Source organism: Stereum hirsutum, assembly GCF_000264905.1.
Source record: "Stereum hirsutum FP-91666 SS1 unplaced genomic scaffold STEHIscaffold_5, whole genome shotgun sequence".
Taxonomy (NCBI): Eukaryota; Fungi; Basidiomycota; class Agaricomycetes; order Russulales; family Stereaceae; genus Stereum; species Stereum hirsutum.
Genome location: NW_006763135.1, coordinates 1,557,340 through 1,585,063, shown reverse-complemented (window position 1 = coordinate 1,585,063; position 27,724 = coordinate 1,557,340). Strand labels below are relative to the sequence as shown.

Genomic DNA, 27,724 nt, shown 5'->3' with positions numbered 1-27,724 from the left:
ATCTAATCCACGACACTCCCATCTCAACTGATTTTATTCGCTCGATTGAAGAAGACGAGACTCGAATTCAGGTATCATTTAAAGACAGTGAGTAGTCGACGGCCGAGCCGGACGGTAACGATACACAGACGAAGCGCGAGCCAGCTATCAAAGGGAATCAGAAAAGAAAGCTACCAAGTATTAGTAGTAGTAGGCAAAACTGGCAAACTTCAAGAAGAAGAAAGAAAAGCATAATCATCAAGAACAAGAACACAGGAGGCAAAGCAAACATATAACGAACATAACGCTAGAGGCGAGGTATATTTCTAAAAACAATGTCACTTACATCTGTAATGCATGCGTGCGCACGAACGGAACGGAACCGAGAGAAATACAATACACTCCGCCGGGGTAGAAGGAAAGATCAAACGACCCCCCTCGGCGGCGTACTCGTCCTCCCATCCAACCTCCTCATCTCCCTCTCCAACCTATCCACCCCACCCGCCGCCGCCAACGCGCCATTCCCGTGCCCGTGCCCATGCCCATTATACGGCGAATGCGCATTACCGCTCCCGTTCTCGTCCTGTCCCCTCGCCCCGTGCTTATCGAACAGATAAGTCAACAGGTTCTTCTTCTCGTCCGCCAGGCCATCCAGGAGCGCGAAGAGGTGCGTCTCGTCCCTGAGGACGACCTGTGCCGAGATGAGCACGGCGGCGGCGGACTCGCGCACCACGAGCGAGGTGGTATCATTCAGCGCCTGATCAAGTCGATATACATATACGTAAGCAAACACATCCATGAGGCGAGCAAGAGAGAGGAGAAACGCACCGTGATAAGCGTCATCTTCATCCTCGGCAGCTCCTCCTCCAAAATCTCAGCCGGCAGCCTCAAGATAAACTTCCCCAGTGCGATCAACCCATACGCATACGTCGCAGACTTTGTCTCCGCCGGTGCCGTAGCTGAGATGGGGGCCGGCTCGGCTTGGAACGCGAGGAGGGCTGCATGCATCGTCGTTAGACCGTAGACGGGCTCGATCTGTTGGGCGAGTGAGTCCCGGATAGTGTTGGTTGCTTCCATGACCTGCTCGGGAGAATGATCAATTTTGTGAATGAGACTGGGACGACGGACGGTGCTTACGAGTTGTTTGTTGGAGTATCGAACCCGGAGGAGAATAGTGAAGATGTCGGCTTCGCGTCCTTCAGCGTGCAGAGGCTGATGCTCCAACATCTCCCAAAGTGCGATCAGGCCGTACTCCAACAGTTCGTCAGGCTACACATAACCCCAAAAAAATCAACCTCGGAACTTCGTTCAAACAAAGAGAACAACGCGACTCACCTGCTCCGGTACCATGAACTTGTCCAGTCCGCTTAACAGCCTATCGAAATTCTTGCTCGCGGACCACACATCCTTCTTCGACAAACTACTGCCGCTGCCCAGATGCGAGCTTGATAGGGGCGAAGGACTGGATGGGAAGGAGAGATTCGAACTGAGAGGTGAGATGAGGTCCGTGGCGGGATGAGCGCTGCAGAACAACGCTAATTTCTGGAGCATGGCCACATCTGCCGTGCCTTGCTCCAGCTGAGAGATGTACCCTTGGAGTTCGCTAAACGGATCAGAAGATCTCGTTGGCCTCCGCTGAGTGACCACTGAAATAAAATGCCACAAGCGGTCAGTATCAAAGTCAAGAAGCCGTGTGCAGAGGATCGCAACAGCATAGGTCGTAAGAGGGAACTCACAAGCCATCCTCTTCCTCCACCACGCACTATCATTCTTCGACCTCGCAGCGGTCTTCAACTCCCCCATCAGCGAAGGCGCGCCCTTCCCTCCTTTATAAGCCGGGCTATCCTGGAACGCAGCCACCTGTTTCCAAATCGTGCTCTTCCCCTGCGGCGTCACTGGCGCCCTCACCGTCGTCGTCAACGGCCTCACTTGCATCCCCGACGTCGTCCTCGGTGGTGTCACCTGCTGCAGCTTCATCCTCTGTGTGGCCGAGTTACTGCTCAGCAGGAGGGAGTGCTGTGGTTCTTGATTGATCGTCTCGTCGGGTTCGACGAGCTCGAGGAGCCTTTCGGCGGCGCTTTCGGCTTGCTCTGCTCGTGCGCGCATGGCATCTTCCACGAGAGGTTGACCAGCACTGGCCGGAGGGGACGACATTCCGAGTCTAGAGCCGGTGGAACGTGGCGAGTTCGAGTTGTTTCGGGAGCGCGTCAGGGATTGTGGAGACAGAGGAACAGGCGGATGAGCTCCTGAAGGAGGGGGATATTTCTCGAAGGGAGATGAGAAAGAGATGAGGTTGGGGTCGTCCAGGTCCATGTCTGAGTCACTGTCGTCCTCGGGTAGAGGAATAGCTATGGCGGTGAGGAGCGATGGCTCGGTGGTGAAGTCCATGGCATCAGAATCTCTGGGAATATTGAAATTGAGACGGGGAGGTGGTTCTTGAGAAGCGATAGGAGGGATGTCGAAATTCTTCCTAGGTGTCGGCGTGGGCGGTGTGAGGACGGTAGAAGGTGGCGAAGCGGGCAAGGCGGTTAGCATCGCTCTTTTCAGTACGGAAGCTCGTGGGGGAGAGATCGGAGGGGGAGGTTGATGGGTTATTGTCGGGATAGGATGCCGCTGCACAGAAAACGTGGACGGAACGGACTCGCTCGAGGGTGTCCTCGAATGCGACACTACCCTCGATTTGCTCATCGTCGCACTCCCGCTCGACACAATTCGCTGCCTAGGAGACGACGGTGAAGCAGTCGACTGCCTTGAGACGGGAGACGGGGCGCGCTCGCTGAGGCTCTTGGAAGACATCGAAGGCGAGATCGCGCGTTTCTGAGGGGGAGATATCGTCCGTGCGGCTGAGGTGGCCTGGTGGCGCAATGACGGAGGATCATGGTTAATAACCCTCGCCTTCGCCCTCGTCGCCGCGATCTGCTGCGCCACAGATTTCTTCGCCACGGGAGCGGGAGTAGGAGGGACGGATTCGAGCATGTCAGGGTTCGGGCAGGCCTTCTCGAGTTGTTTGCGATTTGTCGCATCCTGAGCTGCCATGATAAGAGCACCTCGTTCGGGCCAAACAGCTTGGAACGCCCAAAAGGCCATCCGAGCGTTGGTGCGAACTCCCGGGTTGGCATCTATAAGAACCTTGCGCAGGGATTCGTCGAGTTTGTCGAGTCCGTGCGCTTCAATAAGATACTTCGAGCGTGCGCCATGCGTAGTGATATAGACATTGAGGTGTTCAGCCACGTATTGGCGTGCTTGAGCTGTCTTCTCCTTCGTGAATTCAGCCAGGAGAGGGATGATCACGCGGGGTAGAGCAGATATGTGAGTCAGAACAGTGGTAACACAGGCTTGTGAGGATTGAGCAGCAATCTTCTTCGTAAAACCGGACATCTTCAGCAGGTTCCTGAGGATGACTTCGCAGACTGGGTCAAGAGCCGGACCAAGAGCAATGGCTAGCTCAGTGTAAAGTGCGCAGGTGCTTGTGGCAACGATGGTTCGAAGACTCAACAGCTACAACAATCTATGTCAGTCAATGCAGCATAGGGCCAAAGAGCGGTACTTGCCGTCTTAATCGAGGCCTCTGCTATCTGCTTCAAGTGTGACAAAAACGTTTCTCGAAAGTGTACGTGAACTTCACCCTTGAGCATACCTCGTACCCGAATGACAGCTTGATCTCGGGCCGACCAGTTATGCTCGGTTTCTTTGCCCTTTGGAACTCGTCAGATATGTTAGACCAATGTTGTCACAAAGACGCTCACCTCAAATGCTGATCCAAAATGTTTCTCGATCTCATTCTCTAGATCCTTGCTTGAAGCAATCTGGCGGGAAATGTGTCAGACATGGATACTATATCAATGAAGTTTGTACTCACATAAACAGGCTGCACGTCTGAATTACCCTCTCCCACCGGAGTTGCAGGTGTAGACGAGGATAGTGCAGCAGCCCTACTGGGCGGTCTCGATAACCCGGTCCCTTGACTAACCGACCTCGACATTCCACCGCTCGCACCGCCAGGCCTCTCCAACGTGGACGTCGAAGAAGACGACGGATTCTTCCTCTGCTGCAAAGCCAGGCTCGGCGGAATGTATTCTTTCTTCGCCGGCGCAGGAGCGTCTCCATTCTCCGATCCCATCTCACTTCCATTTCCACTCCGCCCGCCGAGCACTTTAGCGAGAACATCGTCGATGATGGCTTTCCGGACGCCTTTCTTGGTGAGCTCCTTTTTGAGGTCAGAACGTGCGGCGTCGGTCACGCCGGGTCCTGTGAATAGTTCTACAACAGAAGAACGAGCAACTTCGCGGACAGTACTGTCACCATCTTCAAGTGCCTCAACCAGAAGCGAGAGATAAGGACGAAGAGGGAACATATGGTGATTGCGTCGGATATGAACCAAAGTCAGAATGGACTGCAGTGCATCACGAGGAGTGTCAACGAGCGAGCGACGGCCAGTACGATTAAGGAAGAACGTACCTGCTCGCGGACTCTCCAAACCTTACTCCCAAGCCCACTCTCTTTGAGATATCTTTCGAATATCAGCATAGGAGGCTCCTGCCCCTTTCCACTTCCGGATTTCGTCAACGAAGAGCTGCCTGTTCGAAACGCGAACCCGCCGAGGACGACTAGACTCTCGCGCGCCTTGTCTCTGTTCTTCTCTTTCGCATCACTCAGGCGCTCGATGATACCAGGAGAAGGAAGGAATGCCGCAAGGATTTGACGGAGAGTTGGCGTGTCGATGGAAGATGAGCCAGCGGAAGATGTGGATGCGGTTGAAGAAGCGGGGCCGGAAGTGGGCAAGGGTCGGCTGAGGGTATGTGACAAGATAAGAGAGAGGAAAGGGGGTATAGCAGAGAGCGTTGCGGTCTGAAGATGTTGGTTCGATGTGCGGAGGCATGTTTTGAGGGCTTGAATGATTGGATCCGAGTCCGTGACCTGCAGTACGTTGAAATGGATATCGGTAAGCCTACAAAAGCTCGATTGGGATGACAAGAGCATCACGCACTTCCACGCCGCTCTCAAAGAGCTGTTGTAACTTGGAGACGCCATTGATTTTTGCGTCAACATCTAGATATGACGCACGGACGTCAGTTCAACCTGTTCAGAAAACGAACCCGCCGGCGCGAGCTATGTGTGCATGTGACATTACCGTTCTTGTTTATCTTCTGGATAAACTCAGAATAGGGAGAGTCGTCCATGACGGTCTTGAGCAAGAAGTGTTAGGGGATGATTGAGAGACAGACGTGGTCGGGACGTTGCATATGGCAGACAAGTTCGGATGAGAGACCACAAGCACAAGCTCGGGCGCTGAAAGTCTTCCCCACAGCTCGGCTACGGCCGATCACATGTCTTCACGCCACTCGTCAGTTTGCCATTTCCATTTTATTGGTCCATATAGGTCCACATACAAGCAGAATAGAAAGAAACAGTATTGCTGCGAATAATACAGGCATGCAGACATGGCAGCCGATACTACAACTACGGAATTCTCTACAAGGTGTGGTCTATGCCGCTACCTGCGTGTGTTTGTCCGAATGGCCAAGAGACTTGCCAGGCTGTATCTTGTCCCGGATCCGTTGTTTCTGCACAAAGCCCATCTCAATCAGCGACATACTTATACGTATAACTTGAAAATCAGACACGTACAAGCACCTTCAACTCTGGGAATCCGCCTTCGACCTTCCTATCCCAGACCAGGACCGGTTGCGCCTCTCTTTCCACCGTTAGCCAAACACGAAATCGGCCAGCGGTCTCATCCGTGTTGAGCGGGATGGTAGTGATGCTTTTGATAGCAGGAGACGGGAAGGTCAAGAACAGCTCCGTCGCAACCCATTGGGCTCTGTGCAGCCTGAGGCAATTGCATATTGAGCAAATCGAGATGCTGGCTCTGAGTTTAGGGGCTAACGAAGCTTACCAGCGGCACTGGAAAAGAACAAAGGAGAAATTTAAGCTTTCTGCATAACCACGATAACCAGGCATGAGCGCACCCTATCACAGAATTCGATCGTGATAGCAGGAGCACTGGGCCCAGGGGGTACAAATGTTGTCGGGTCCATTGGGTCGTGAGGCTTCGTGGACTGGTCAGAGGTTGTTGGAACTGAGCTTGATTCCGAAGAAACAAAAGGATTCGAAGTGGGTGCACAGTCGACGCAATCACTGGTAGCGGCCATGGTAGTGATGATAGTAAGACAAGTCACTAGATCCAGCCAGTGTGCATAAGTACTGCATGGCGGCGTGCCACAGCGGATGGCGCAACGAATTCAAGGTTAGGGTTCTGCATTTCTCAATACCCATGTCGATAATTCGCTAAGTAGTACATCCAGATGACAGTAGTTCCGAGCACTCAGAGAAATCAGTGAAAACAGTGTGTCCGTTTGGTGTCCGTACAGGTTCAAGGAAATGGCGTTGTTGGCGACACGAGCACGTGGTGCAGCGCGTTGTTGACGCGTTCTGTAATTTCGGGACGCGTCTCCTCGCCACCACGCTCTGCTCTCTCAACTGACCTACGATACCGCTATGGACGGCGAAGACGACCGCAACATTGACGCCATTTGGCCCCTTCATAGTGAGTATCGCGTTGGAATAATGCCACCCCTTTTTCGTTGACCATCCTTTGTCAGTCGAGGTCCGGCTCAAGCCCGACGTGGTCACCCGCTTCGACACCATCCGAAACGCAGCCAACACTTACATCACGTCGTCCTACTCAACTCTCACATTTCCCACCACTCTCGAAGGCTGGCAAGACAACTCCGTCCTCTCCTCTTCCGTTGACCGCATCATCGCCTGTGAATCTCCCTGTCCCTCCACCTCACTTCCCATCGAGCAAATCGCTCTCCAGATTCACGTTTATCAATACTCAGAAAATGATACACCAGAAGAATACTCTAACGCTGGTGGTGCGGAGGGCGAGGAGGTCATGGCGGCCACGGTGTGCGAATTGCCGAGTAAGATGTGGGACGGGCTTTGGGATAGTTTGATCTTTTCGGATGACACAAAGTCGAGGCTGTTGGACTACATATATGCTACCGTCTTGTTCAGTGATGCAGACGTTGACTGTGAGTATCATTTTGTCCTTCGCGGCTCGATGCTGATACCTCTGTACAGTCAATATTGTTACCTGGAACCGAGTAGTACTCTTACACGGCCCACCGGGAACAGGCAAGACGTCACTTTGTCGCGCACTCGCTCAGAAGCTGTCTATCCGACTGTCCCATAAGTGATCTATTTCCTCCTCTATTCTAGCTGGAGATCTTGTCTGACGTCATGTTAACTTAGATACCCTCACTCCCGCCTCCTCGAGATCAACTCCCATTCGCTCTTCTCTCGCTGGTTCTCGGAATCCGGAAAGCTTGTCCAAGGCCTATTCAGCAGTGTCATGGATCTCGTCGAAGACGAAGAAACTTTCGTCACGGTGCTCATAGGTTTATTGTCTTTTCATCACGTATTGCATCTTGAAGCTAACTGTTATGTTTGTATGTCGCTGTCGTAGATGAAGTCGAGTCTCTGACTGCTGCTCGAGCTGGCGCCATGGCTGGAACAGAACCATCTGATGCTTTGAGAGTAAGCTACTCCGATGTCTACGTGCATGGACATTGCATCATAAAGCGCTGTTTCTGCTTCAGGTCGTCAATGCTCTCCTCACCCAATTAGACAAACTTCGGTACAAGAAGAACGTTCTCGTAGTCTCGACCAGCAATCTTGCCAAAGCCATTGGTATGCGCTCCTAACTTTCACGTATACTTCGTTCTCATCACAATAATTGTTCTTTGTCTTCACGCAGACACGGCCTTTGTCGACCGAGCCGACATCGTACAATATATTGATTTACCACCTCGAGAAGCGGTATACGAAATTCTCCGCTCATGTCTGCTGGAGCTCATCAACAAAGGCGTAGTAGCCCCTGTCGTGCGTTTCTTCTCATTTCGACTCATATACTTCTTCCTTTGTCGCTACACCAATATAGCATATATCCACCTCTCAACCTTTGCCTTGCACCATTACAAATCAACGTCCTAACCAATACCTTTTTTGTTTCCATTTGATATGACACAGGATGTTCCACCGATTCATCAAGCACTTTCCTACGTCAACACCTCTAATTCCAGTCTAAACCAATCCACCATCTCGCCACGAGAACGTGCGAGGCAAGTATCCGTACGCTTGCTTACATTGGCTCAGAAGTGTAGGGTATGTCTTCCTCACCGTCAGACCATGGAACTCATATTCTGCGTGATGTGCTGACCAGGTAGCCTTCTCTTCAGGACCAAGGCATGTCTGGTCGATCCCTCCGACGTCTTCCCGTCCTAGCTCATGCACGGTACATCGGCCTTAGTTACGTCCCCCCCGCAAAATCCCGGGCCGCTTCCTCCTCAGTCTCCGAATCCATGGCCACATCACCACCCACCACTCCCTCGCCAGCTCCCACCCAAAGGGTCAACGGGACGAGCAAGTCGAGGGGAGCACAGATCGTCCTTACGGGGATGGCGGGGCTCGGAACAAGGGTAGAGGTGTGGTTGGGGGCTATGGAAAAGGTGGTGGAGAATAGGGAGGCGGAGGTGAAGAGGTTTGAGAAGTGAGGGTTGTGTGTGGATGTGTCGTATGGTTTGTCCAGCTGCAGCTGCATGCCTGCATCCTCTGCTCTGAGTTTCTTTGTCGTTATGGTTCCTCTGCATTTTTTCTCCATCATTCGTCAACCAGCATACAGCAGTTTTTGTAGCATTAGTCTTTGTCGTGTAAATAATGGCACATTCAAGTAATGTCTATTACTTGTTGCGTTCTTCAGCACTTGTAAGTACCGCATACCGGAATTGCCGATATCGTTGTCTTGCTCCGTGACCCGTCATTTGGCACACCGGCGAGGCCACGTTCTCGCGACCGGAGCGGTACTCACCTTATGTCAGCTTCCTAAACAAGGCTATCCTCAGTCTTCCTCGGTTCACCGATGACTGGCGCGGTACTCTCCTGATCCCGATCCAGACACAGCGCCAACTTTTGAGTGATGACTGGGAAGGTCGTCTCCCGACGTAACGCGGCGTGTTCAAGATGATCTATCATCTTCGCATTCATACTGCAAAGCCACGCAACACGGTTGCCGTGACCGCTAGCAATACTCAATGACAGTGGTCCCTCGCCATAAAAGCGGCAGCCTCGGTTTCCCTATAAAAGCATGCCTCGGTTCACCAGTCTCATCCTCACCATCCTCATCCACTCTAACTGCCTCCTCACATCCATTCCTCGCTACCCCCAGCACTACCTCGGCTTCAAAGCTCTCACCACAATGTCTCAGCCACAGTCTCACACCCATGATCACCCACACGGCGACTCTGGCCATGACCGTGACCAGCACCAGCACGATGCGCAGGCCACATTCGCGAAAGCCAACGCCGAGCACTACGACACCGAGAAGGCGAAGAAATACGACAACAACCCTTTCTTCCAGAAATTCGGGAAGAATCTCGCCGAGACCATCACGAAGGTTTATCCTTTCGACAAAGAGAGCACCAAGGTGCTCGACTACGCCTGTGGCACCGGTACGCTTTCTTCGCCCATGTCATTGTGTGGCCGTCGTTGAAATTGCAATATTGTAGGCCTGGTGTCCCGCGAGCTCGCTCCGCACGTCAAGTCCATCCTCGGGGTGGATATAAGCCCGGCCGCGGTTGAGATATTCAATGCTCGTGCGGTCGAGAAGGGCTTCGAGCCTGATACCCTCCGCGCCATCCACAAGTTGCTCAAGGGCGACGAAGGAGAGCTCCAGAACGAGAAGTTCGACGTCATCTTGGTAAGTGCATCGCTGAACCCTGTCGCTCGGTTAAGTCGTTATAGAGCAACGACTAACAAACATAACACCAACAGTGTACCATGGCGTACCATCATTTCCCCGACATCCTCGAGAGCACGAAAATCCTCACCTCCCATCTCAAACCCACCGGCACCCTCATCATCGTCGACAACTGTCCCGCCGAACCCGACGCCACCGCGATCCCTGTCGATGTAGCCTCCGACCTCGAGATCAAGAAAATCATCACCGAACGTGCCAAACAGGGTTTCACGCGCGAGATCATCGAGACCACTTTCGCGAAGAGCGGACTGGCTGGGGGGTTCAGGTATATTGGGCCGGCGATGGAGCCGATGATGTGGCCGAAGGAGGGGGAAGATGGTTCGGAGGATCTTCCGAAGGCGATGTTGGGGCTTACCTTGAAGGTATTTTTGGCGATGGGTTCGAAGGAGGAGGGAAAGAAGGGAGAATAGGCTGCAGGATACTTGATGACGAATAAGCGTCGGGGCGGAATTTTCTAACAAGGTGTTAATAATATTCCAAGGACTTTCTTCTGTCTTGATGGTTTTGCTTGGGCGGATACATGGATGTGGGTTCACCTTTCTTCTGCGATCGACTGGAATCACCTTTGCTTCGAGCGATACCATACCATATGCCTTGTGGTTCAGTTTCGTATGCATCCGGTGGGCTGAAGGTCACGAAAGCAAAAAGATACTTGGTGAAATGAGAGCAGATGCAAATGCAATTAATCTCAGAAAATGTATAGAACAGTGTGAATAATTTTGGCGTGCACTAAACGGCCAGTCAACGATCATCAAAGATATGAATTCAACGACACGAGACGAACCTACTAATGAAGCAACCCAGCAGCCCGGCGGAGGATGGTGCCACAACGCCTCCGCCATAGCCACCACCACCTTCTAATTGCACGATCCGAATAAATATACCTGAACCGAATCAGCCTTACGTCGACAGAGTTGATGTGCTAGCTCAGCCAACTCACCATCATGGTCATCGTCCCCGGAATGAATTTCCTCCCCTAGGCGCCCTTAACGTGTACCTCCCTCTTACTTCCTCCCTTTTAGGCTCTTTAAACCTAACCACCCGTCTCCACTCATCCCTCTCAACCTTCACTCTGCTCTGCACCTCCGAGAGATACACGTCCCTATCACCCCACACCCTTCTACCCAACCTCTCCTTGACCCTGTATAGTGTCTTGGATAATGCATTGACGATGACCTGTTCGAGGTCCATGAGCTCGGCGAGATCACGGCGAAGGATGCGGATGTGTTCGCTCATGTAGAACGGTTTATGGGGTGGAGGAGTGTAGAATGGAGCGTCGATGTCGACGTCGAGTGCCTCGGGTGGTGGGGCTTTCGATACTGTAGAAGGTTGGGACGAGGAGGCCGAGGAAGAAGCAACAGGGACATCGTGAGGTAGTTGCAGAGGTGCTTGGGGTGGGGATGGGTCCTGTGACAACGTTGGTGCGGCGGAAGATGAGCTGGAGGAAGGAGGAACGGGAGGGAAGATGAGGCGTTTGATCAAGGAAGGAGATGAATCCGATATTGAGCTCGATAGAGTCTCGTCGCTAGCCGGATCCGAAGCTTGCGTGAAGAAAGTGGACGGTTGGGTAGCTTGGTCGGAAGAGGACACGACAGAGTCGGCTGGTGACTCCTCGGTTGGAGGAGAAGTCGAGGCCGTGTCCTGGACATAAGATTCTACAGAGGCAGACATGACACCGCCCTCGTCAGCGGGTACAGAATCCGACAGTATGGCCTCTTCGCGCGCCATCGCCGCAATGCGCTCGCGCCTCTCCCAATCAGCCTTCCACTTCGAATAGAACGCCACTTTTGCCTTCTTCCTCTTCAAAACCCTGCTCGTCATCTTCAGTATAAACCGCATAAGCTCCACATTTTTGTCATGGTTAGCTTCGTGGAACGCTGCAAGCAGCGTTCCTCGATTGATGTTCATGTGTGGCGCCTCGAGAGTCTCTGGAGGACGGCCGGCTAGCAGGCGAAGCTTCTTGCGAAGTTGGCTATCCTCGGCGTGGTCGTAGTATACGGCATGAAGAAGGTAGTGTCGAACGAATGTGGCGTGTCCTGCTTTGGAGGCGTGGCGGATGATGAGATTGAAAGTCGTGATGTTAGGTCTGACAGTCCCGGTATCCATCGGCCTGTAAGCTTTGAGGTGCGGGGGGTGTAGAGTTTGAGGGCCTTTGGGAGTGGGTGGCTCGGCGGGTGCAATGGGTTCGGATTCGCTTTGGACATTGGAACTGGATGACCATGATTCGTCGGCCACATGGGGCTGCTGAGAGGAAGAGCTAGGAGGGAAAACATCCTCTTCGTCATCTTCGTCGAAAATGGAACGAGGATCGTTTTCTCGTGGAAGGGGTTGCAGCAAAACTTCAAAGGCGGTGACCATCTTCGATATTGAACCCGAAGAACCCAAGAAGTCGATGATGGAGTTGAGAGACGAGGTAGACAGGGGCTGATAACTTTGGTCACCAAGTGCATCGGCTCGCTCGCCTATCACATCTGCAGGGGAACTATCCGGAAAGGATAGGTCGATCCCGTACCCAAACTTCAGTAACCTCTGGAACCCATCCACATCCGCCGTCTCCTTCAGAATCCGCAACGCGAGATCCATGTTCGCGGAAGTAAACGGGATGTTGTTCTTGCCCATAGAATTGATGACCACCCTGCATACCCTCGTCACGTCGTCCCTCAAGTACGACCTCGCATCCTTCGCGAACGGAAAGGTGAACCTATGAGCCAAAGCCTGCAAGACAAGTCCAAACGTTCGCGTCCTCGGCTCGACACCCAAAAATGCCATCTCCCTCAACACCTGTCTCGCACCCATATAGTGACCGACTACAGCGAAGTGCTCCAGGATGAAGTTGTAGTCCTCCAAGTCCGGGACATTGCCCCCCACACGGATGTTACGAATGACGGCTCGCATCCGGTTTTCATAGCCGTGAGGAGCGGTTGAATTATACCATGTGCGGTTCGGTTTCGAGATGGCAAAACGAATGTCGGCAATGGGGGGTATGCATTTCCGAAGAACGGCTTGGTGAATTTCTTTAGGGAGTTGTTCGTGGCCCATAAAGTCGATAAGGTCTAAGTAGTAGGCCCAAACTCGCGAGGGTTTAGGATCCTTCACGCGAAGACTGTCGGTAAGCTCTCGCTGTTTAGCTAGCAGAAGTCTATCTTTGGGAGCAGATTCCGGCGAGGAGTATGAGAAAGTCGAGATATAGTCATTGAGAGACAGAGAGGTCGACAGAGAGCGAGAGCCTGAGGTCACCGTGGCGGTCGATGTCGAAGGGAGTAGGACATGTCGATGAGGTGAAGGGTATAGGGATGAAGCTGATGGCGGCCTATTGAACCTGAGATTTCGAATGGCTCGTTTGGACATGGAGACCAGACGCTCATCCGCGTCGGCGTCGTCTTTCACGACGCGCTCTCGTCCGAGACCAAAAAATCGCGGAACGGTCCGTCACGTGTGAGCTGAGTTCCCGATCTTGAGTGGCACCAGATGTGGCACTTGACGGGATCTTCTAGCAACTCCATAGAACTACAACTAGCCGTCAGGAAGATAGACAATTCCAATAAATACCACGTCATATAACCCAGATAGAAGCGTAGCCATTGTACAAGGGTATAAATCATCGAGACTAAATCCTATTCCGCTCTGAACTTTCAATCCGCAGATTCCTTGTTCAAGCCCACCTTTCGCCACACCATCAATCGCTCCTCTCCTTCGTGACCTGGAGAGCTAGCCTTGGGCTGTTCATCAATGGCCCTCTTCCAGCCAGGCAATGCATCCTTGTAATGATCCCTGCGCATATGATATGGTGGTCCTCCATCCTCGGCAGTCACGCTGAGTGGATATAGCAGCGTCACCAGATAGGCGTCGGGCGTGGTCAACGCCGTTATCTGTTGGCCCCATTCTTTCCGTCGAGACGGTGGGATTGCACAGAAGAATCTTTGAGAAAAATCTTGAGTATGGAGTTGAACAGCAGATTATAATAAAGGCTCACGTATAATCGTAGACGATGTCAAAGCGTTCATCTTCCGGGACCGTAAGCTTGAAAAAGTCAAGTTCTTCAAAAGTCACCTTGCCCGGGTCCCGAATCGCTTGAGGATGCCTCGATAATTGTCTGAGTTGCATACAACTACCATGAGGGCAGGACAATTTGACGGAAAATAATAAATACTTACGCTTTCGCGGCCGCCACAGCGCTTGGCGAAATATCGATCCCGAGGGTATCAACCCCCAAGCTCGAGGCTATGTAAATGGCGTCAAGGCCCTATAAACTACCTTCATTGGCCTAATATCGCGAAAGTTGACAGAGGACTGCTCACCCGTCCACAGCCGGGTACGAGAGCCCGTCCGGGAGACTTGAACGGGACCCTCGCAGACACAATTAGATCTCTCAAAGGAGGTTGAGCCCCATCGAAATTCTCCCAAGGAGTTATGCCTGCGTATAAAGAGGCCGCAATATCAGAAAGCCAGATAAGCAGGACAAAACAGAGTTTCTTCCAAATGGAGTGAACGTACCACGCCTCCTACAAACCCACAAGTCAAACTCAGGAACTTGGCGGAGGACAAAAATATGTTCTTGAAAGTCACGTAGGCCGAGACGCACCATGCCTCTTCCCACCCATCCACCCCTTGTTCTTTGACGAACTTCTTGACCGCATATCGTTGCTCTGCATTGGATGGTCTTCCGTTCATTGTGATAGATTGTTCAGGGCGTAATCTGATCGAGATGCCTATATATAAGTCCGCACAAAACGAGCGTACAATGAAACCAAGTGTAATCGAAGGTGTTAGCGGGATCTGACTTGCGTATGCCAAGCGAACGCATCTCACCCTCGAAAAATCGGGAGGTCGCAGTCAAACGAAATGGTTGCTGGAAGCCTCAAGGATTCGTCGCGCTAGCACAAGTTCGCAGCAGCTTATGTAACATACTACACGATGACGCAAAGTGCTTGACAGGAATACGCATCATAGAGGAGTTTGCCTTGGCCCGAGGAACCATACATTGCCCAACCAGATAAAGTCGTGTTAAGGAAGTCAAGAAGCAATATGTAGTAGATTTTGGCACCGTGCTACAATATGTGTGGACACAAATAAAATACGAAGAGGAACACAAGCCAAAGCCCAAGTATGTGCAGCGGCAAAGCTGTATGTACAAATGATGCCGTGAATGAAGCAAAAGGGTATATCGTACATGATCAACCCAATACCAGATAAATCTCCCCGAAGATGCATATGGAGAGGCCAAAGCCCGACAATGGCCCACGTCGCAATCCATATGTCTATCGACGTCGCTAAATTATGTTCGGGTAGTATATATGAAAGATCGTCCGTGCCCGATAGAACTGTGATGATGGTAAGTTAAACTGGCAAGCGCAACGGACAATGACTCACCAATGTGAAATGAGTATCAGCCCGTGTTTTTTCGCCATACTACAATCCTCTCCCTCCCTAGATGACCATGTGAGGAAACTCTCGGAACCTGGTCCATAATCCTCGTCCAGCCTTCAAGCGGCTCGTTATAATGCTCAGGTGTCACGTAGTATGGGGGACCTGGCTCGTCTGGTGATAGACCTAATGGATACATGAGGGTGATCAAGAACGCTCCAGGTTTTGTTAATGCAGTGATTTGGCGGCCCCACTCTAATCTTCGCGAGGGGTTAATGTACGTGAAGAACCTGATAGACCCACTCAATCATAAGCAAAGGTGTGAAAAGAGAAAACACGCACGTGTAGTCGTATATAAGGTCGAAACGCTCCTTGTCCCCTACAGTCATGGTGAAGAAGTCTTGTGTTTGAAAATTGACTTTGCCAGGCTCGCGAATAGCTGGTGCTGAATAGAGAAGGCTTTGAGTGGAGAGAAGAATAAGGTCCCAAATACATATGAATGAATTAGTGCGAAAGCGCACTCATTGGCAGCAAGAATGATGGTGGAGGCAATGTCGATTCCTAGCGTATCCAGGCCAAGACTGCTGGCTATATGTATTGCGTCGTAGCCCTGTTTACCAGTCGCGTGTCAGCAAGGCAGAATACAAGCGAAATTATATTAAACACGCACCCTCCCACATCCTGGCACTAATGCTTTTCCTCTATTTCTTGGCAAATCGAGGACACCAGAGACAATGAGGTCACGTAGCGGAGGCTGTACCTCTGCGGGGTCATACTGAGGGAGGTCCCGCGTCCTAACCGCAAATGAGTACAGGAGACATCCAGAGAAGGTAAAGTACGCACCATGCTTCCTCCCAGCCTGAGTTTTGGATGTCAGAGATCACTCGTCTGACACCTTTAACGCCGTCATTTGCCATCCCAGCGAATAGTCGCCCGAACGAAGTCAAATCCATGCTCTGGGAGTCAGCAGTTCAGTTCCCTCTTCAGCTCCCCTTGTGCCGAAGAGCACTCACCTAGTGGGCCGTTCTGGTCGTGGCTGTTGTTGAAGTTGAAGAGTAGTAGAAAAGGCGAGAAAAAGTGGAGCAACGACGCAGTAACGGATTCCGTAGTCGAGACCCGGGACCGCGCAGGCACGACTGTCATCTTAGGCCATGAATGGCCATGATCGGCTCGCGGGAGTAAAAGGCCTCTCACGTGGCCGTTCGTAGATCGGGAAGCCTGGGACAGAGCGTCGGTGTACATCCGCGCTAACACAATCACCAAGTCGCGCACCGTCCAGCATCTGGTTTGTCGTAGTTGACCGTGGCGTTGCTGTCCGCCCTGGACGGCTCTACTGCGACGGGTATGCAGCAATCACTGCGGTGACTACCAATTTACGACATTCGGACCGCGACGGACTCGGAGCGTATGTTTCCCCTTCGAATCCGAGTGCGGGCAATATTTTTCTCTTGCATGCTACTGGTCGCACGAGACACACCCTGATCCATGGTGATAGGAGGTTAGCATGCTCAAGCGTTACGTTTGACCATGGTTTTGTCTCAATGGTCCATACGTTACACAGGACCACTTACTTATACGCGACCAGGATCATGGCACTCGAGCAATTCTTCATTTTCGTTCTTATACCTCGCCAAGTCATAATGGTACAGAACAGGCCAGTCAGCTAGCCGCAAGATTCCCCCCATAATGACCTGTCTTTGTCGCGCGTATAATCTGGCTATGTTGGCATGTTCTTTGGCCCTGGCAGTAGTCACGGTTCGCCTGTCAGAGCTGCCCTCAGTCTGAGACTCAGACGACTTCAAATCTACGTGTCGGGACGAGCATCATGCAGCAGCCAAAACTAGGTGGTTGAAACTCAACACGTTTGGTTCTGCAAACATCTATCTCTCCAGCTGACCATGGCGCCGTCAGTCGTCTGCACTTCGGCTACAGATAGCTGACCTGCTTTCGCGTTCGAATCGGAGAGGTGGAAGGCCTAAACTTACCAAAGTCATCCCTGCGCTAGTCCTTGATGGCGGAACATCACTCTCTGGCTCCTAGAAATCTCTGCTACGTGTCCATGGCGCCGATGACTACACTCGCCGCTCAGGTTGCCATTGTGATACCCCTTGTTCGACGAGAGCGAACCTTGCCACAAGCTAGCCATATCCTCCGCCTCACAGAGTTCGCTGCTGACGAACGGAAGGCTTATCGCTATTGTCCGACACTGCAACTGAGCAGAGCAGGTCAGGCGGCCGAATGGTCGGGTATCTGAAGGAATAAAATCTACGGACCAGCAACGCAATCTCTTACCCAAAAGGTAACTCATCACGTCGATTTTTGGACCTGCACCACTTACCGAGCTCTTCTCAGACAGAGAAAACACCTCCTGTCTGCTCTCGTCTCGTCCACCAGATGTCAAATATCATGTTTTCGTTCCTGAGCCCTTGTAGAGTTTGCCTACGTCTAGAACAAAGTCTCCCTGGCAAGCGAACGGTGAAGGTGATCACGCGCATCTTGACCTCTTTGCTTTAATTCCCCAAATGTTACTGAGTAGAGTGACCGTACCCTATCCGGCCACCCCGCGGATGTTCGACTTCTTCCAGTTCGCTATATTTCTATAACGGGGCACTCTGCTACATGTTATCCAGCTGACTTTCTCTTTCAGTAATTCATGACGTTGTAAGTGACTCCTAAAGCTTGTATTGCGCTCCAGACCACTGACTTGCTGAACGACGGATTCAGTTGGTGCAAGACGCCTCAAGGCAACAGCCCAGCACGACACCTCAACCAAGTATCTCGCAATAGCCTCTGTATTAGTCTTGAACTTGGTGTCGATGAGCACATACCAAACAATCAGTACAGTACGTTGTTCACTGCGCGTGCCTACGATTCCCGAGGACCAGCGTTCACGGTCCTACTCACACGATCCACCGGGACCTTCTCCAGAGAACCCTTTCGCCCTCATGGACCCTTGCCGGGATCCGACGGTTTGAGCCTGCTTCAACCTTGGACCGTGAATACAGTTTACTCAGGGGAGCCAACCTCTCCGATGGTCGCTCCAGCAAACATAGGACAAGCGGACAAAGGGACGCAGAGATTTCTATACCGTATAGAATCTCTGCGTCCGACGTCACGGTAACGCTTTGAGCCTTAGGCTTAAAACAACGCGTCGAAAGCAGCTTGAACGGTCTCGGTGGTGGGTGGTAGTTCGCCATCCACTTGCTATGATACTGACGTTTAGGGCGCCCCTGCAGAGGCATAGGCCTCTATCTATCTAGCATCACGTTTATCCCAACCATGAGCGCGTTTCTTGGCCTTACTTACCTGCCTCCGAATAGGTCCGAGGCAAAGTACGGCATCAATGGGATAACAATCCGTAGGCTTGCAACCCCGCCGCTGTCTCGACATGCTTTAGGCATCTGTATCTCGAACGTCTGGTAACGACGCACGGAAACATCCGTTGAATGTGCTACACAGAGAGTATCACAGCAGGAGGCCCTGGCGAAACAAGGTGTGGTCCGTTCTTGTTCACAGGGTGCTTAGTCCCTCACCATAAGCAGTCAAGTACGGTGGAGTACCAATAATTGGGTTGATCAACAGATTGCTGATGATTTCGACACACTGTTCATCCAGGAGGACATTACGAACTCTCGTCTGATGTTTGTGTGGAAGTGGGCCACTCGGCTTGGAAGCGCATTTTCACAAGGATGATGATGCGGAGGAATACACAGCGGTCGGCCGAGAGGGTATCGTGCTTTATGGTTCGGCTAGAGTCATAACTTGTCTCGAAGGCCTTAAACATACAATGCACCTATACAGTGAATACCCTTGTCGATGATGTAGGGGGCGCGAGCTTATTTTTATGCATCGCGGTCTGTCCGAGTTTTCGCCCACATAACTCCACAATCGATCTCGACGCATGTGCCCCAGGCGAGCGATGGAATACTAGCACTGCTCTGGCACTGGCCTGTAGGCCTAACTGACATCTTTGACCGCTACATCATGTAGGCCATCTTGTTCCTTGTTTTCTGTGGAAGATGGACGAAATCTGTTGGCTAGGCCCGGCTCGGAGCCAATCATCCATCGCCCGCGGTCATGATGCACCAACAAGATGGAATGGACATGGTACACTTTTTTTATATCCTTTTCTGTACATCACAGGCGCAGAGGGCTCTCTTCATCATGCCATACGGAATGCCGCGTCGATGAGCATGTAGCGGACGGATAACGCCACGACGCCATGAGAAGACCGTCGACCGAAAACGGTTAGCTCGGTAGAGGTTATACTACGCCTGCTTCATTCGGACGCAGCATTCCTCCTCGACTGCTCATCTCCGGTTCGTCCTCAGCAAGGGTGTCATGGGTCTCGTCAATACCTGTTGAATGCCGGACGTCCGTCCAGATTCCTATCCATTCAAACTTCCCTTCCAGAAGACAACAACCCTGATCGTCGCGAAACGTTTTCGATGACATGTCTCGCAGAGAGAAGCCCTCGTTTAAACATAGCAGTACTTGGAGTGTATATTCACAGAATGAATTGACCACCGTCATCAGCTTTGCGCGTCGAGCCACACCACTGTGCAAAACCTCGGATGGGGCTCTGTGAACGAGATCGCTGAGCATTCAGGGCGTGCAATCACTCATGATCCTTTTGCCCATCGTATGTCAGTCCAGGCGCTTTGTTCACAGCAGTTTTTAGGGGGATGTACGTACGATGCGCTTGGACTGGGATGCTATCTGCCGCCATCAGGCTCCGACTACCACAAAAAGAGGTATAGACACAACGCGCAGATTATTCGGCTCCGTATATCACATAGTCTCCTCGGGAAAGTATAGCTGAGGTGGATCAGTTTTGTGAAGAACCGGTACGACGGTGTCGCTCTCTGCTGAAGTTACTGTCATTCTTGGATAGAATTGGATGGCTCGAAACCTTCATCATCCTCGGGATCGCACGGCAGCGACGGTGGTCCAATGAACAGGGTTTACCCAAAGCGGAACAGATGGAAGTTCTGATGAGACGTCGCATGAGCTAAAGTTAGTAGAGTAGCGAGCTTTACGTGTCGAGGCTTGAGAGTCGCGTATACCATACCAGTTACATGAAACGCCCTCAAGTCTCTGATTGGATTTTCCGATGAGGACGATATGGATGGTCCGCGAGGGGAGGAGCTGAAGATAATGCATCATGCCTTGCATTCCGCTCTGCGTAGATGAACCTAGCTCGGAGCGCGCGGACTTGCAAGTCAGTGAAAAGACGCGTCTAGACTGAGATTGGCGAGGATTGGACGGGACGTGTTTCGTGACAAAGTGGAGAAGGCTCTCGTGACCGAGGGATGTGGGATCTGAACAGAACATCTGTTCCACCGGCGGCAGAAGAGCGAACCCAGTCAGAAGGAGAAGCCCCGCCTTTTCTCATTGGGGAAGGCCGCGGCCAGTGCAGGCTGCATGAGAACATTGAGAACATAGACAAGATTTGGAGTCATCAGCCAGCCATGGAACCCGGGCCATAAGCGCTGCACGGAGATTGAGGAGACGCGTTTATCAGGTTAGTCTCGGGCTGTGGAAATAAATCCATATAGGTCCTTGAGGGCGTTCAAATGACATTAATCGACGAACAACTAGAATCGCATGTAGGTCGAGTTGGGTATAGTCGGGGCGAATTATAGCGTGATGAATACCGGGTATAGTGTGTCAGCCTTGCGAGGGATACATGTTACACAGTCCGGACGGCGAAAGCAATGCAGATACATATGAGGGAATCCTGAAAAAAAAAGACCAGATAGCTCGGATGAACTGAGATTGCAAGATCAAAAAGGGGATGTACGTACGTTCACGAGGACCTCTTGTACAACAGTATCTGAATCTTCCCAATGGCATATCATGTCCGCACTGTGGATCAAGCAGGATGATCAGACAGGGGTAATGGTATCATGTGAATATTAACGTACCGTCCACCTTGTCCCAAGTTCTCGTTGATTTGTGTTAGCACGATATACTTGCTGGATGGATGAAGATCGATGTGAATCAGACACCACACAAATCCAAGCTAGACTCAACGAGAAACTTACAAGCCCCGAGGCTCGATCTCTGCAAGAAAAAAGGCCGATTCATGAACACGAAGTCAACGGACATGAAAAAGAGACGCACCAATCATCCTCTCCTTAACACGCTCACCTATCTCTTTCATCCACGCCCGAACCTTGTCCCGTTCTCGAGGTTCTGGCCAGGTCGCGCCCTGCAAAGTCATGGAGAGCAATGTCTTGACATAAGTCTTCAGCAGCTCTGAATCAAACTTCGGCCGTGGAGAAGGGGCCGATTCAGAGCGAGGGGTAGTGGGTGAACGCATTCCAGCAAGGAGTCCGCTAGACATTGTAGTAAGTGGTGGTGAAGAGGAATAGGAGAGAGTTGACTGCCATCGCGGTTGTCGTCGCCACCGCACTCGTTTGGCATCTTGTTTGTTCAAGACGCGCTAGCCACGTGAGCGCCACCCACCGTCGCTTCTCGTCCGTGCTTGATCCTGTCCACAACTTGCAGGCGGCGTACATACATAACGTTCACCATGTCGTCAGTCTCATTTCCTCAGTCATACTCGCAAGGTGCACCATCGTCTTCCTCTTCGGAGGTGGATGGACCATACTACAGCCACCTGCCGTTCGAGTCATCGTCCACTGGTGGCTTCCAAATAAACCCATTGTCTCCCCACCCACCACGAACACCCCGAACCTCTATTGTGGCACCAAATGCGACGGTATTCCACTCTGAAGTATTCACGAGCAAGGAGGAACTTGAAGAGAGACCGGTCGACTTGGAAGAGGAGATTGATGACTCAGACAATTCTCCCTTGGCCAAGGCTAAGCAGCGTGTACGGAGAGAGGATGTCTGGCGGGAAATGGTCTTGACGAGTAATGGCAGGGACAAAGCCTTCGTGAGATATATTGGTACTTTGTGTGCTAGATCATCCTTCAGTACTGATGAAGAGACGACAATAGAAACTGATCCAGTACGCCATTCGCGTGTACTTGGTCTTCCATTATTCTTTGGCCCGACGCTCTTCCTTGAAGGCTCCAGGTTCTTCATGGGCGGCCGAGGCTGTTAGGAGACTGGAGTCAACTGCTGCCGGGCTCTCCCTGACGAGGTCTGTCTCTTCAGGCTCGTGGTCAGTGTCTTTTATTCTGTCCTGAGCTGAGCTGAGCTTTGCAGGAAATGCCTCATCATGTTCAACTGGTTGACTCCTCTGACCTCAATATTGGCCGAGACGTCAGCCCCAATATCTCCTCGTGATGGCAGACAGATGTCGAAGCCAAGTGGAAAGCCTCTGCTTCACACATTTCTACATGCGCCACCCCCTGTTCTGCTGGAGCTGATGAACGGCTTTGCTGATGATACTGCGACCTTGTCCAAGCTTGGTCTTATCGGGAAGCGCACAGGCGAGCGAGCTGGCAACTTCGCCAACTGGTGCTGGTTTACGAGTACCCTGGTGAATCTCGTGGAGAACCAAGTCGAACGAGGCATGATCGTCAACTCGCAACGTGAAGGTATGCCCTCTTTCCTTGGTTTACAATCTCCTCTGTGCGACTTACTACCGAGTTTCAGTGGAGAATAGGGCGTATACTGAATCTGTCACGGGCGCTACGGCCAAATCGACTCCTCGCAATTCCAAGATAGACGAGCAGGAATTGCAGCTACTTAGACGGCAGGATTACTGGCTGCAGGTCCAGCGATGGAAGCTGTTGATGGATCTCATATTCGTCTGTAAGCTGCCTGTATCTCCCTTCCTCAATCTTGTGTGCTGACATATGACCTATTCGCTCAGCATACGATGTGTTCAAGATCAAGCGGGGCAGTGACTCCGTTAAGGCCATCACCGGTCTGGCATCGGCGGCACTCAGGTTGGTTCTCGCTATGAACACTTCCATGTCCCGCGTGTAGACTGACTCACCGGATTCACAGCTCCGCGAAGCTCTATGATCGACACCATAACGTTCTTGTCAAATCCAAGATGTCGAGCTTCTGAGTTGATAGATCTGACTTCTTGCTCGGCGTTCTTCCCCTTAGACTCTTCCTCTTCTCGTTCCTGTTCCTGTCCCCATTCTCCATTGGCGCTTGATCTCTCCATCTTAGGATTCTGTTATTTCGTCTTACTTACCCTATGCTCTTCTTTCGAATCTGGATACCCGGTGTACAACACGTTCCGCCGCCGAGTGAAAAGAAGGCCTGAAAGTCCCCATTGGGAGGCTAATACACTATAGAAAGCATCACGAAGTGCTGCCGGCGAACAAACATCAACATGCGTTGCTTGAGTCGTGTACTACCGTCCGGAGAAACAACCGTGTCCTTTCGTCGAGCCAAGCCATCCCATCTGGAGACATGAGAATCTCTCCGGCAACTCAAGTGAATCGGACACGCCACCCTGCCTGATGAGTCTTCTTCACCAAAACCTCCCAAACCACCCGTTCGATGTTGGCGCCGGAGAAGGATCAGCGACGATGCTTCCTGGAGTACTACGGGCTGTGCGCAGGGTGGCAAGCTCGGCTTCGAGCTCGTCAATGCGCACGAGCGCCTCGTCGAGATACTTTTCGTGGGACAGGCGTGACTGAAGAAGTTGCAGGCCCTGCGGCGGAAGCAAATGCATGAGCAACCATATGATTTTTGAATTTTATTTTTCCGTAGTTTTTTTCTTGTTTGATCACAGGACTGCGTTCGAGAGAATAGGAGAACGAACCATGTATACTGCGCTACCCAGCAGAGCGACGGGAATCATACCCGGGAGGAGGTCAGAGTAAAACTGAGCATGTGAAGTATGCTGTTGTGGTGGCTGGCTGTATCGAGTTGATGAATTTCTGAAAGTCCTCCTCGACGTGATTGTGGCAGATGTTAGCCTGGAGCGGAGGCTCTGCGGAAGAGAGCTGAACATGGTCTATGTTCCTTGTCAAGTTGCAGGATGTGGCAAAGTCTAGGCGCGATTGACAGTCCGCTGCCGGACCGTTTCCGAGCATATCGGTGGCGGTGGCGGGTCCCTTGACATATCTCATGCCCCTTGCTACAGGTCCTCCGAAGCTGATATCGTTGGAGGGTCAGAGCTCGTGCATTATGGCTGGTACGTTAGTACCCCTGATGACTTTAGGCACGAGACTTTGTGGAATGCATTCATCTGCTGTTCCTCTCGAGGGCCACACCAATCGCAGGAAAATATTTGAAGGGCTTCCCCACTCAGGCTGCGGGTCCGAGCCGTTAAAGGTAGATACGTCATGACGTAAAGGGCGAGTTGGCGAACTGGCAGATAACCTGGACAAGCGCTGCACAAGAGGTTCAGCCTGTGTGCTGTGTCTAGAATAGTTGGTTGCACCAAGAGCTGATTGTCGGAATTGACCTCCTCTGACTGACTTCACATTGAGAACGTTGGTGGCTCGTCGAGCTGGAGGACAAGATAAGTTGTGGGGAACGTGGAGGAGGCGTGGGAAAGATAGCCAGCTGCGATGCGGAGTGCCTTTTCGGCTCCCAATTCGCGAGTGCTGGCACGTCAACTATCTCAAATTCTACTTTCTCTTCTATACCTCCCGTCCTCTCCCTCCTCTTTCTCCTTCTCCCCCTCGAGCTCCCCCTCCACAGCGATCCCCCGCCCTTTCTTTCGATAGCGACTTCTTACGCTGTCGCTGCACCGACATTTCGCTCACTTATCTCATCCTAATTCGTTTGACTGGCTTCCGGTTTGCCATTTCATACATTCCCTCCTCACTTTGCCATGAATCCTCCAACACATAATTCCGATGCTCCCCCACATCTCCCACCGTCGAGAGGTCGTCCATCACGTCTCATTGCTCAAGCTGCACCCGCGCGTCCCGTCTCAACATCTCCAGCGCCACACCAGCACTCACAATCGCCCTTCCGCTATGTCCACTTCGAGCAGAGCAGCAGCGAGAAGCAAAGACTCGGAGAGACAAACCATGATCAGTTTTCTGGCTCACGATCAAATCGACTCGACTCTCTATCATCCGCTAGTCCCTCTCAGACATTCTCCCAACCGTCTTCATCTCGTCCATCATCTTCTCGTCGCAATTCTCCTGCGTGCAGACCAGCAATGCGTCTCTCAGCACCAGACTCGGCAAACATGTTCGCTTCGCCTCATCCCTCGCTTCATTGCAATCACCCGCACGCACGTCGATTGCGCCTACACTCGTTACTCAGGCCCTGGCTTCCTCTAATCCTGTATCTCTGCACATCTCTCGGATTTCTTTTGGCTATTGCTTTCTGGAAGGAAGAGGTCTTCCGAGGTGCGTACATCCCAACCATATACATTTCTTCTGCTGGCCATCAGAGTCTGCAGTCACCGCTTTCAGATGCTGATGCACATGTGGCGACGTATCATAGGGCTGGACGACTTATCTAAATGGCTCAAGGAAGATGAATCCTTCGGTTATTGTGTTTTATTCATCCTTATCTTCTTGACTTGTTTCCGTACGTATTCACAGCTTAACTTGCAAAACCCCCCGGAGGACTGACATGAACACATTTCCTGTCTCTTCAGCTCCACTACCACTCTATTCTACACTCATTGGCCTTTCGGGTTACACCTACGGCGCTTGGACTGGTGCCGTTATCTCCTACTGGGCTGCCCTAACCGGTGCCATCGTTGTGTTCTTGCTTTCACGCTACCTTCTGCGAGACACAATCTCAAGTTGGCTCTCTTGCGCCACATCCGTAAAGCGCGTCGTGCGCGCTATCGAGAAGCGACCCAAGCTGCTTTTCTTAATCCGCCTTGCCCCCTATCCATACAACATCATGAACTGCCTTTTGGGCGCTTCTCCGACGTACGTCATTCCTGGTATACGCGTATGGTACATGGTTTAGCTTACTCGTGATCTTACTCCTTTGTTCTTCAGGTTGACTCTGCGGACGTACATTTCATGTACGGCTATCTCTTTGTTCAAGGTTATCATCCACACATCACTCGGTGCCTCCATCCACTCCTTTGCCGACCACCACGTCAAACCCCGTCCAGACGGCAGCTCAGGCGAGGTCGAGTTCGTCGAACCCGAAGACGAAAGCGCGCTGGCACACTACTCCACTATCGGTGGCATCGTCCTCTGCGTCGGGATCCTAATTTATCTGTCCTACGTCGCTCGCAAAGCGGTCGACGAAGAATTGGAAGACGACGAAGTGCTGCCCACGCACACTGACGAAGAAGCTATCGCTTTCCTTTCGCCTTTGGCCGAACGCAATGGTTCTTGGGACGATGTGAACGAAGCTCTCGGTGCTCGGCCTGGAGCTTCGTTGATGGCGGAAGTCCCACTCCGGCCGGGGACCCCGACGATCCTTGTTGGCACCCGGGAGTGTTCGCCTTTCCGTGGAGGATCTTCTTCTTCTCTCGGGGATGGCGTGGGAGAGTACCGAGGGGACGCCTGAGGGTGATTGTGGGCGTCGATTTGTTCTGGTTTGCTCCTTCGAGGTCTTTGGTCGGGCGTTGATGTTCGTGGGGTCGGAATGCGGTTCTAGGAGGGTGCGTGCTGGCAAATGTGGTATAGCGTTATGAAGTCTTGAAGTCGAATCTCTTCCATGCATTGTATATTTACTCTCTCCCGTCCTTTTTTCTGCGTTGCGATTATCGCCGCATGGACCTTCTATTCGTTTGGACTTTCGGATTCGTTTGTTAATGATGATGAGCCGCCCTCTTGTTTATGCTTATACTTAGTACACCTTTTATGGACCGTCCGTCTTCTGGATCTTTCCTTCTCACTGCGACTTTTCGCACCGTCATTATCATCCCTTCCCAATTCATCCTCGCACTCGCCGTTCCATTCTTCCGCCAGCGTTAGCGTTACGCACGGACGGAGTTCATTAACGAACGGTCCATTCCCGATGCACTTTGGCTGTGGTCCGCGGGATAGGTGGGATGATGCGTTGCAGTCACTAGTGTCGCACATTTGCCACCAACTCGGTGCTTTATCGCTTTTTCGTTCGCTCTCTCACCCCCTTCACTGCTCACTTGATCATCTGCTCACCGCGCTCGTTCAACCAACCTTACTTTAGTCATCTGTTTGGACTCTCTTTGCTTGGGGTATCTTATCTTAATAGCTCTCCTCAATCGAGTTCCGGTAATAGTTTCGTCGCGACTTACCATCTCCATCTGTTTCGAACCCGACTGATTTGACCGAGTCGCGGCCGCGTCATGATGAAGAATCAATGTTGCAAGTACGGTTTCATCCCTCATTCATGGTTCAGTAGGTCGTCGGGGGTCTCGTGAATGAATGACCACCGCAGAGTAGTAGGACCGTACCGTGATGCTGAAACGTTTGGGCTTTTGCCCGAATGTTCAATGATCGTGAGCATGAGCATGCTAGCAACTTGAAGGTTTGAACGAGAACCTTCATCAGTACCTCGACTTTGGCTGCCAGCTGGCTGTTACTACTTGCTAGCTTTCAAGTGGAACCCATGATTGGATCCTGATACGACCTGCACCCCACTTTTTTTGTCGTCGCAAAGTGGTGTGGCGCTGGCGCGGCGTAACGTACGTGAGCAATAACACCACCGACTAAGTCTTGTGAGCTCTTACGGCGAGTAAAATTTTATGAGGGCCAGCTCTAT

At 51.9% G+C, this 27,724-nt stretch overlaps 12 protein-coding genes across 12 annotated transcripts; 4 read left to right on the top strand and 8 right to left on the bottom strand.

Annotated features, from left to right (window-relative positions):
• Positions 1-55: 55 nt before the first annotated feature.
• On the bottom strand, positions 56-5,159 carry STEHIDRAFT_167562 (uncharacterized protein; the record flags this gene model as incomplete). The annotated part of the gene is made up of 11 exons (XM_007302829.1): positions 56-736; positions 808-1,059; positions 1,117-1,248; positions 1,315-1,625; positions 1,716-3,477; positions 3,531-3,674; positions 3,726-3,785; positions 3,839-4,372; positions 4,438-4,896; positions 4,967-5,028; positions 5,111-5,159. The coding sequence occupies 11 exons, from the start codon at positions 5,157-5,159 to the stop codon at positions 404-406; spliced, it is 4,098 nt and encodes a 1,365-aa protein (XP_007302891.1). The 3' UTR covers positions 56-403.
• Positions 5,160-5,331: 172 nt separating this feature from the next.
• Positions 5,332-6,085, bottom strand: STEHIDRAFT_77080 (uncharacterized protein). Its single transcript, XM_007302388.1, has 4 exons — positions 5,949-6,085; positions 5,876-5,883; positions 5,608-5,809; positions 5,332-5,543 (listed from the first exon to the last, which is right to left on the bottom strand). Exons 1-4 carry the CDS (start codon positions 6,015-6,017, stop codon positions 5,466-5,468), a joined length of 357 nt encoding a protein of 118 aa, XP_007302450.1. The 5' UTR covers positions 6,018-6,085; the 3' UTR covers positions 5,332-5,465.
• Positions 6,086-6,477: 392 nt separating this feature from the next.
• On the top strand, positions 6,478-8,699 carry STEHIDRAFT_146295 (thyroid receptor-interacting protein 13; the record flags this gene model as incomplete). The annotated part of the gene is made up of 9 exons (XM_007302828.1): positions 6,478-6,526; positions 6,582-7,016; positions 7,066-7,177; positions 7,237-7,382; positions 7,451-7,521; positions 7,584-7,674; positions 7,742-7,866; positions 8,014-8,148; positions 8,223-8,699. The coding sequence occupies 9 exons, from the start codon at positions 6,478-6,480 to the stop codon at positions 8,535-8,537; spliced, it is 1,479 nt and encodes a 492-aa protein (XP_007302890.1). The 3' UTR covers positions 8,538-8,699.
• Positions 8,700-9,238: 539 nt separating this feature from the next.
• STEHIDRAFT_44262 (S-adenosyl-L-methionine-dependent methyltransferase) lies at positions 9,239-9,912 on the top strand (the record flags this gene model as incomplete). Its single annotated transcript, XM_007302216.1, has 3 exons — positions 9,239-9,491; positions 9,549-9,739; positions 9,814-9,912. Coding segments are annotated over 3 exons (543 nt in total), but the record flags the coding sequence as incomplete, so codon positions are not given.
• Positions 9,913-10,454: 542 nt separating this feature from the next.
• Positions 10,455-13,147, bottom strand: STEHIDRAFT_167559 (uncharacterized protein; the record flags this gene model as incomplete). Its single annotated transcript, XM_007302827.1, has 3 exons — positions 10,455-10,528; positions 10,584-10,683; positions 10,740-13,147. One exon carries the CDS (start codon positions 13,145-13,147, stop codon positions 10,748-10,750), a length of 2,400 nt encoding a protein of 799 aa, XP_007302889.1. The 3' UTR covers positions 10,455-10,528; positions 10,584-10,683; positions 10,740-10,747.
• Positions 13,148-13,331: 184 nt separating this feature from the next.
• Positions 13,332-14,507, bottom strand: STEHIDRAFT_77075 (S-adenosyl-L-methionine-dependent methyltransferase). Its single transcript, XM_007302387.1, has 6 exons — positions 14,382-14,507; positions 14,294-14,301; positions 14,098-14,213; positions 13,954-14,042; positions 13,773-13,892; positions 13,332-13,717 (listed from the first exon to the last, which is right to left on the bottom strand). The coding sequence occupies exons 1-6, from the start codon at positions 14,468-14,470 to the stop codon at positions 13,432-13,434; spliced, it is 708 nt and encodes a 235-aa protein (XP_007302449.1). The 5' UTR covers positions 14,471-14,507; the 3' UTR covers positions 13,332-13,431.
• Positions 14,508-14,753: 246 nt separating this feature from the next.
• Positions 14,754-16,295, bottom strand: STEHIDRAFT_95263 (S-adenosyl-L-methionine-dependent methyltransferase). Its single transcript, XM_007302826.1, has 7 exons — positions 16,177-16,295; positions 16,007-16,119; positions 15,834-15,957; positions 15,685-15,773; positions 15,506-15,622; positions 15,170-15,453; positions 14,754-15,120 (listed from the first exon to the last, which is right to left on the bottom strand). Exons 2-6 carry the CDS (start codon positions 16,114-16,116, stop codon positions 15,186-15,188), a joined length of 708 nt encoding a protein of 235 aa, XP_007302888.1. The 5' UTR covers positions 16,117-16,119; positions 16,177-16,295; the 3' UTR covers positions 14,754-15,120; positions 15,170-15,185.
• Positions 16,296-17,711: 1,416 nt separating this feature from the next.
• On the bottom strand, positions 17,712-18,786 carry STEHIDRAFT_110022 (uncharacterized protein; the record flags this gene model as incomplete). Its single annotated transcript, XM_007302825.1, has 5 exons — positions 17,712-18,028; positions 18,068-18,150; positions 18,188-18,367; positions 18,470-18,614; positions 18,768-18,786. The coding sequence occupies 5 exons, from the start codon at positions 18,784-18,786 to the stop codon at positions 17,712-17,714; spliced, it is 744 nt and encodes a 247-aa protein (XP_007302887.1).
• A 1,938-nt stretch (positions 18,787-20,724) lies between these two features.
• STEHIDRAFT_120445 (uncharacterized protein) lies at positions 20,725-21,550 on the bottom strand. The gene is made up of 5 exons (XM_007302824.1): positions 21,290-21,550; positions 21,211-21,229; positions 21,091-21,141; positions 20,971-21,031; positions 20,725-20,903 (listed from the first exon to the last, which is right to left on the bottom strand). The coding sequence occupies exons 1-5, from the start codon at positions 21,510-21,512 to the stop codon at positions 20,856-20,858; spliced, it is 402 nt and encodes a 133-aa protein (XP_007302886.1). The 5' UTR covers positions 21,513-21,550; the 3' UTR covers positions 20,725-20,855.
• Positions 21,551-21,701: 151 nt separating this feature from the next.
• Positions 21,702-23,319, top strand: STEHIDRAFT_95254 (uncharacterized protein; the record flags this gene model as incomplete). The annotated part of the gene is made up of 6 exons (XM_007302823.1): positions 21,702-22,067; positions 22,132-22,277; positions 22,343-22,677; positions 22,736-22,894; positions 22,956-23,031; positions 23,093-23,319. 6 exons carry the CDS (start codon positions 21,702-21,704, stop codon positions 23,154-23,156), a joined length of 1,146 nt encoding a protein of 381 aa, XP_007302885.1. The 3' UTR covers positions 23,157-23,319.
• Positions 23,320-23,357: 38 nt separating this feature from the next.
• STEHIDRAFT_95253 (uncharacterized protein) lies at positions 23,358-24,056 on the bottom strand (the record flags this gene model as incomplete). Its single annotated transcript, XM_007302822.1, has 2 exons — positions 23,358-23,753; positions 23,865-24,056. 2 exons carry the CDS (start codon positions 24,054-24,056, stop codon positions 23,571-23,573), a joined length of 375 nt encoding a protein of 124 aa, XP_007302884.1. The 3' UTR covers positions 23,358-23,570.
• Positions 24,057-24,764: 708 nt separating this feature from the next.
• STEHIDRAFT_120442 (uncharacterized protein) lies at positions 24,765-27,155 on the top strand. The gene is made up of 4 exons (XM_007302821.1): positions 24,765-25,413; positions 25,511-25,597; positions 25,668-25,950; positions 26,023-27,155. Exons 1-4 carry the CDS (start codon positions 24,885-24,887, stop codon positions 26,543-26,545), a joined length of 1,422 nt encoding a protein of 473 aa, XP_007302883.1. The 5' UTR covers positions 24,765-24,884; the 3' UTR covers positions 26,546-27,155.
• The last annotated feature ends 569 nt before the right edge of the window (positions 27,156-27,724 follow it).

Excerpts from the sequence above, each read along its gene's own strand:
- STEHIDRAFT_77080 (XM_007302388.1), bottom strand. The coding sequence starts at position 6,017 with ATGGACCCGACAACATTTGTACCCCCTGGGCCCAGTGCTCCTGCTATC. Across the intron at positions 5,544-5,607 it reads TCCCAGAGTTGAAGGTGCTT|AAACAACGGATCCGGGACAA; the intron begins GTACGTGTCTGA and ends GGCTTTGTGCAG.
- STEHIDRAFT_77075 (XM_007302387.1), bottom strand. The coding sequence starts at position 14,470 with ATGAACGGAAGACCATCCAATGCAGAGCAACGATATGCGGTCAAGAAG. Across the intron at positions 14,043-14,097 it reads TCGTACCCGGCTGTGGACGG|GGCCTTGACGCCATTTACAT; the intron begins GTGAGCAGTCCT and ends GGTAGTTTATAG. Across the intron at positions 13,893-13,953 it reads GCTGTGGCGGCCGCGAAAGC|ACAATTATCGAGGCATCCTC; the intron begins GTAAGTATTTAT and ends TATGCAACTCAG.
- STEHIDRAFT_95263 (XM_007302826.1), bottom strand. The coding sequence starts at position 16,116 with ATGGATTTGACTTCGTTCGGGCGACTATTCGCTGGGATGGCAAATGAC. Across the intron at positions 15,774-15,833 it reads TAGTGCCAGGATGTGGGAGG|GGCTACGACGCAATACATAT; the intron begins GTGCGTGTTTAA and ends ACTGGTAAACAG. Across the intron at positions 15,454-15,505 it reads GACCTTATATACGACTACAC|GTTCTTCACGTACATTAACC; the intron begins GTGCGTGTTTTC and ends TGGGTCTATCAG.
- STEHIDRAFT_120445 (XM_007302824.1), bottom strand. The coding sequence starts at position 21,512 with ATGTCTAGCGGACTCCTTGCTGGAATGCGTTCACCCACTACCCCTCGC. Across the intron at positions 21,032-21,090 it reads AACTTGGGACAAGGTGGACG|TGCGGACATGATATGCCATT; the intron begins GTACGTTAATAT and ends CTTGATCCACAG. Across the intron at positions 20,904-20,970 it reads TACAAGAGGTCCTCGTGAAC|GATTCCCTCATATGTATCTG; the intron begins GTACGTACATCC and ends TTTTTTTTTCAG.
- STEHIDRAFT_120442 (XM_007302821.1), top strand. The coding sequence starts at position 24,885 with ATGAATCCTCCAACACATAATTCCGATGCTCCCCCACATCTCCCACCG. Across the intron at positions 25,414-25,510 it reads GAAGGAAGAGGTCTTCCGAG|GGCTGGACGACTTATCTAAA; the intron begins GTGCGTACATCC and ends GACGTATCATAG. Across the intron at positions 25,951-26,022 it reads CTTTTGGGCGCTTCTCCGAC|GTTGACTCTGCGGACGTACA; the intron begins GTACGTCATTCC and ends TTTGTTCTTCAG.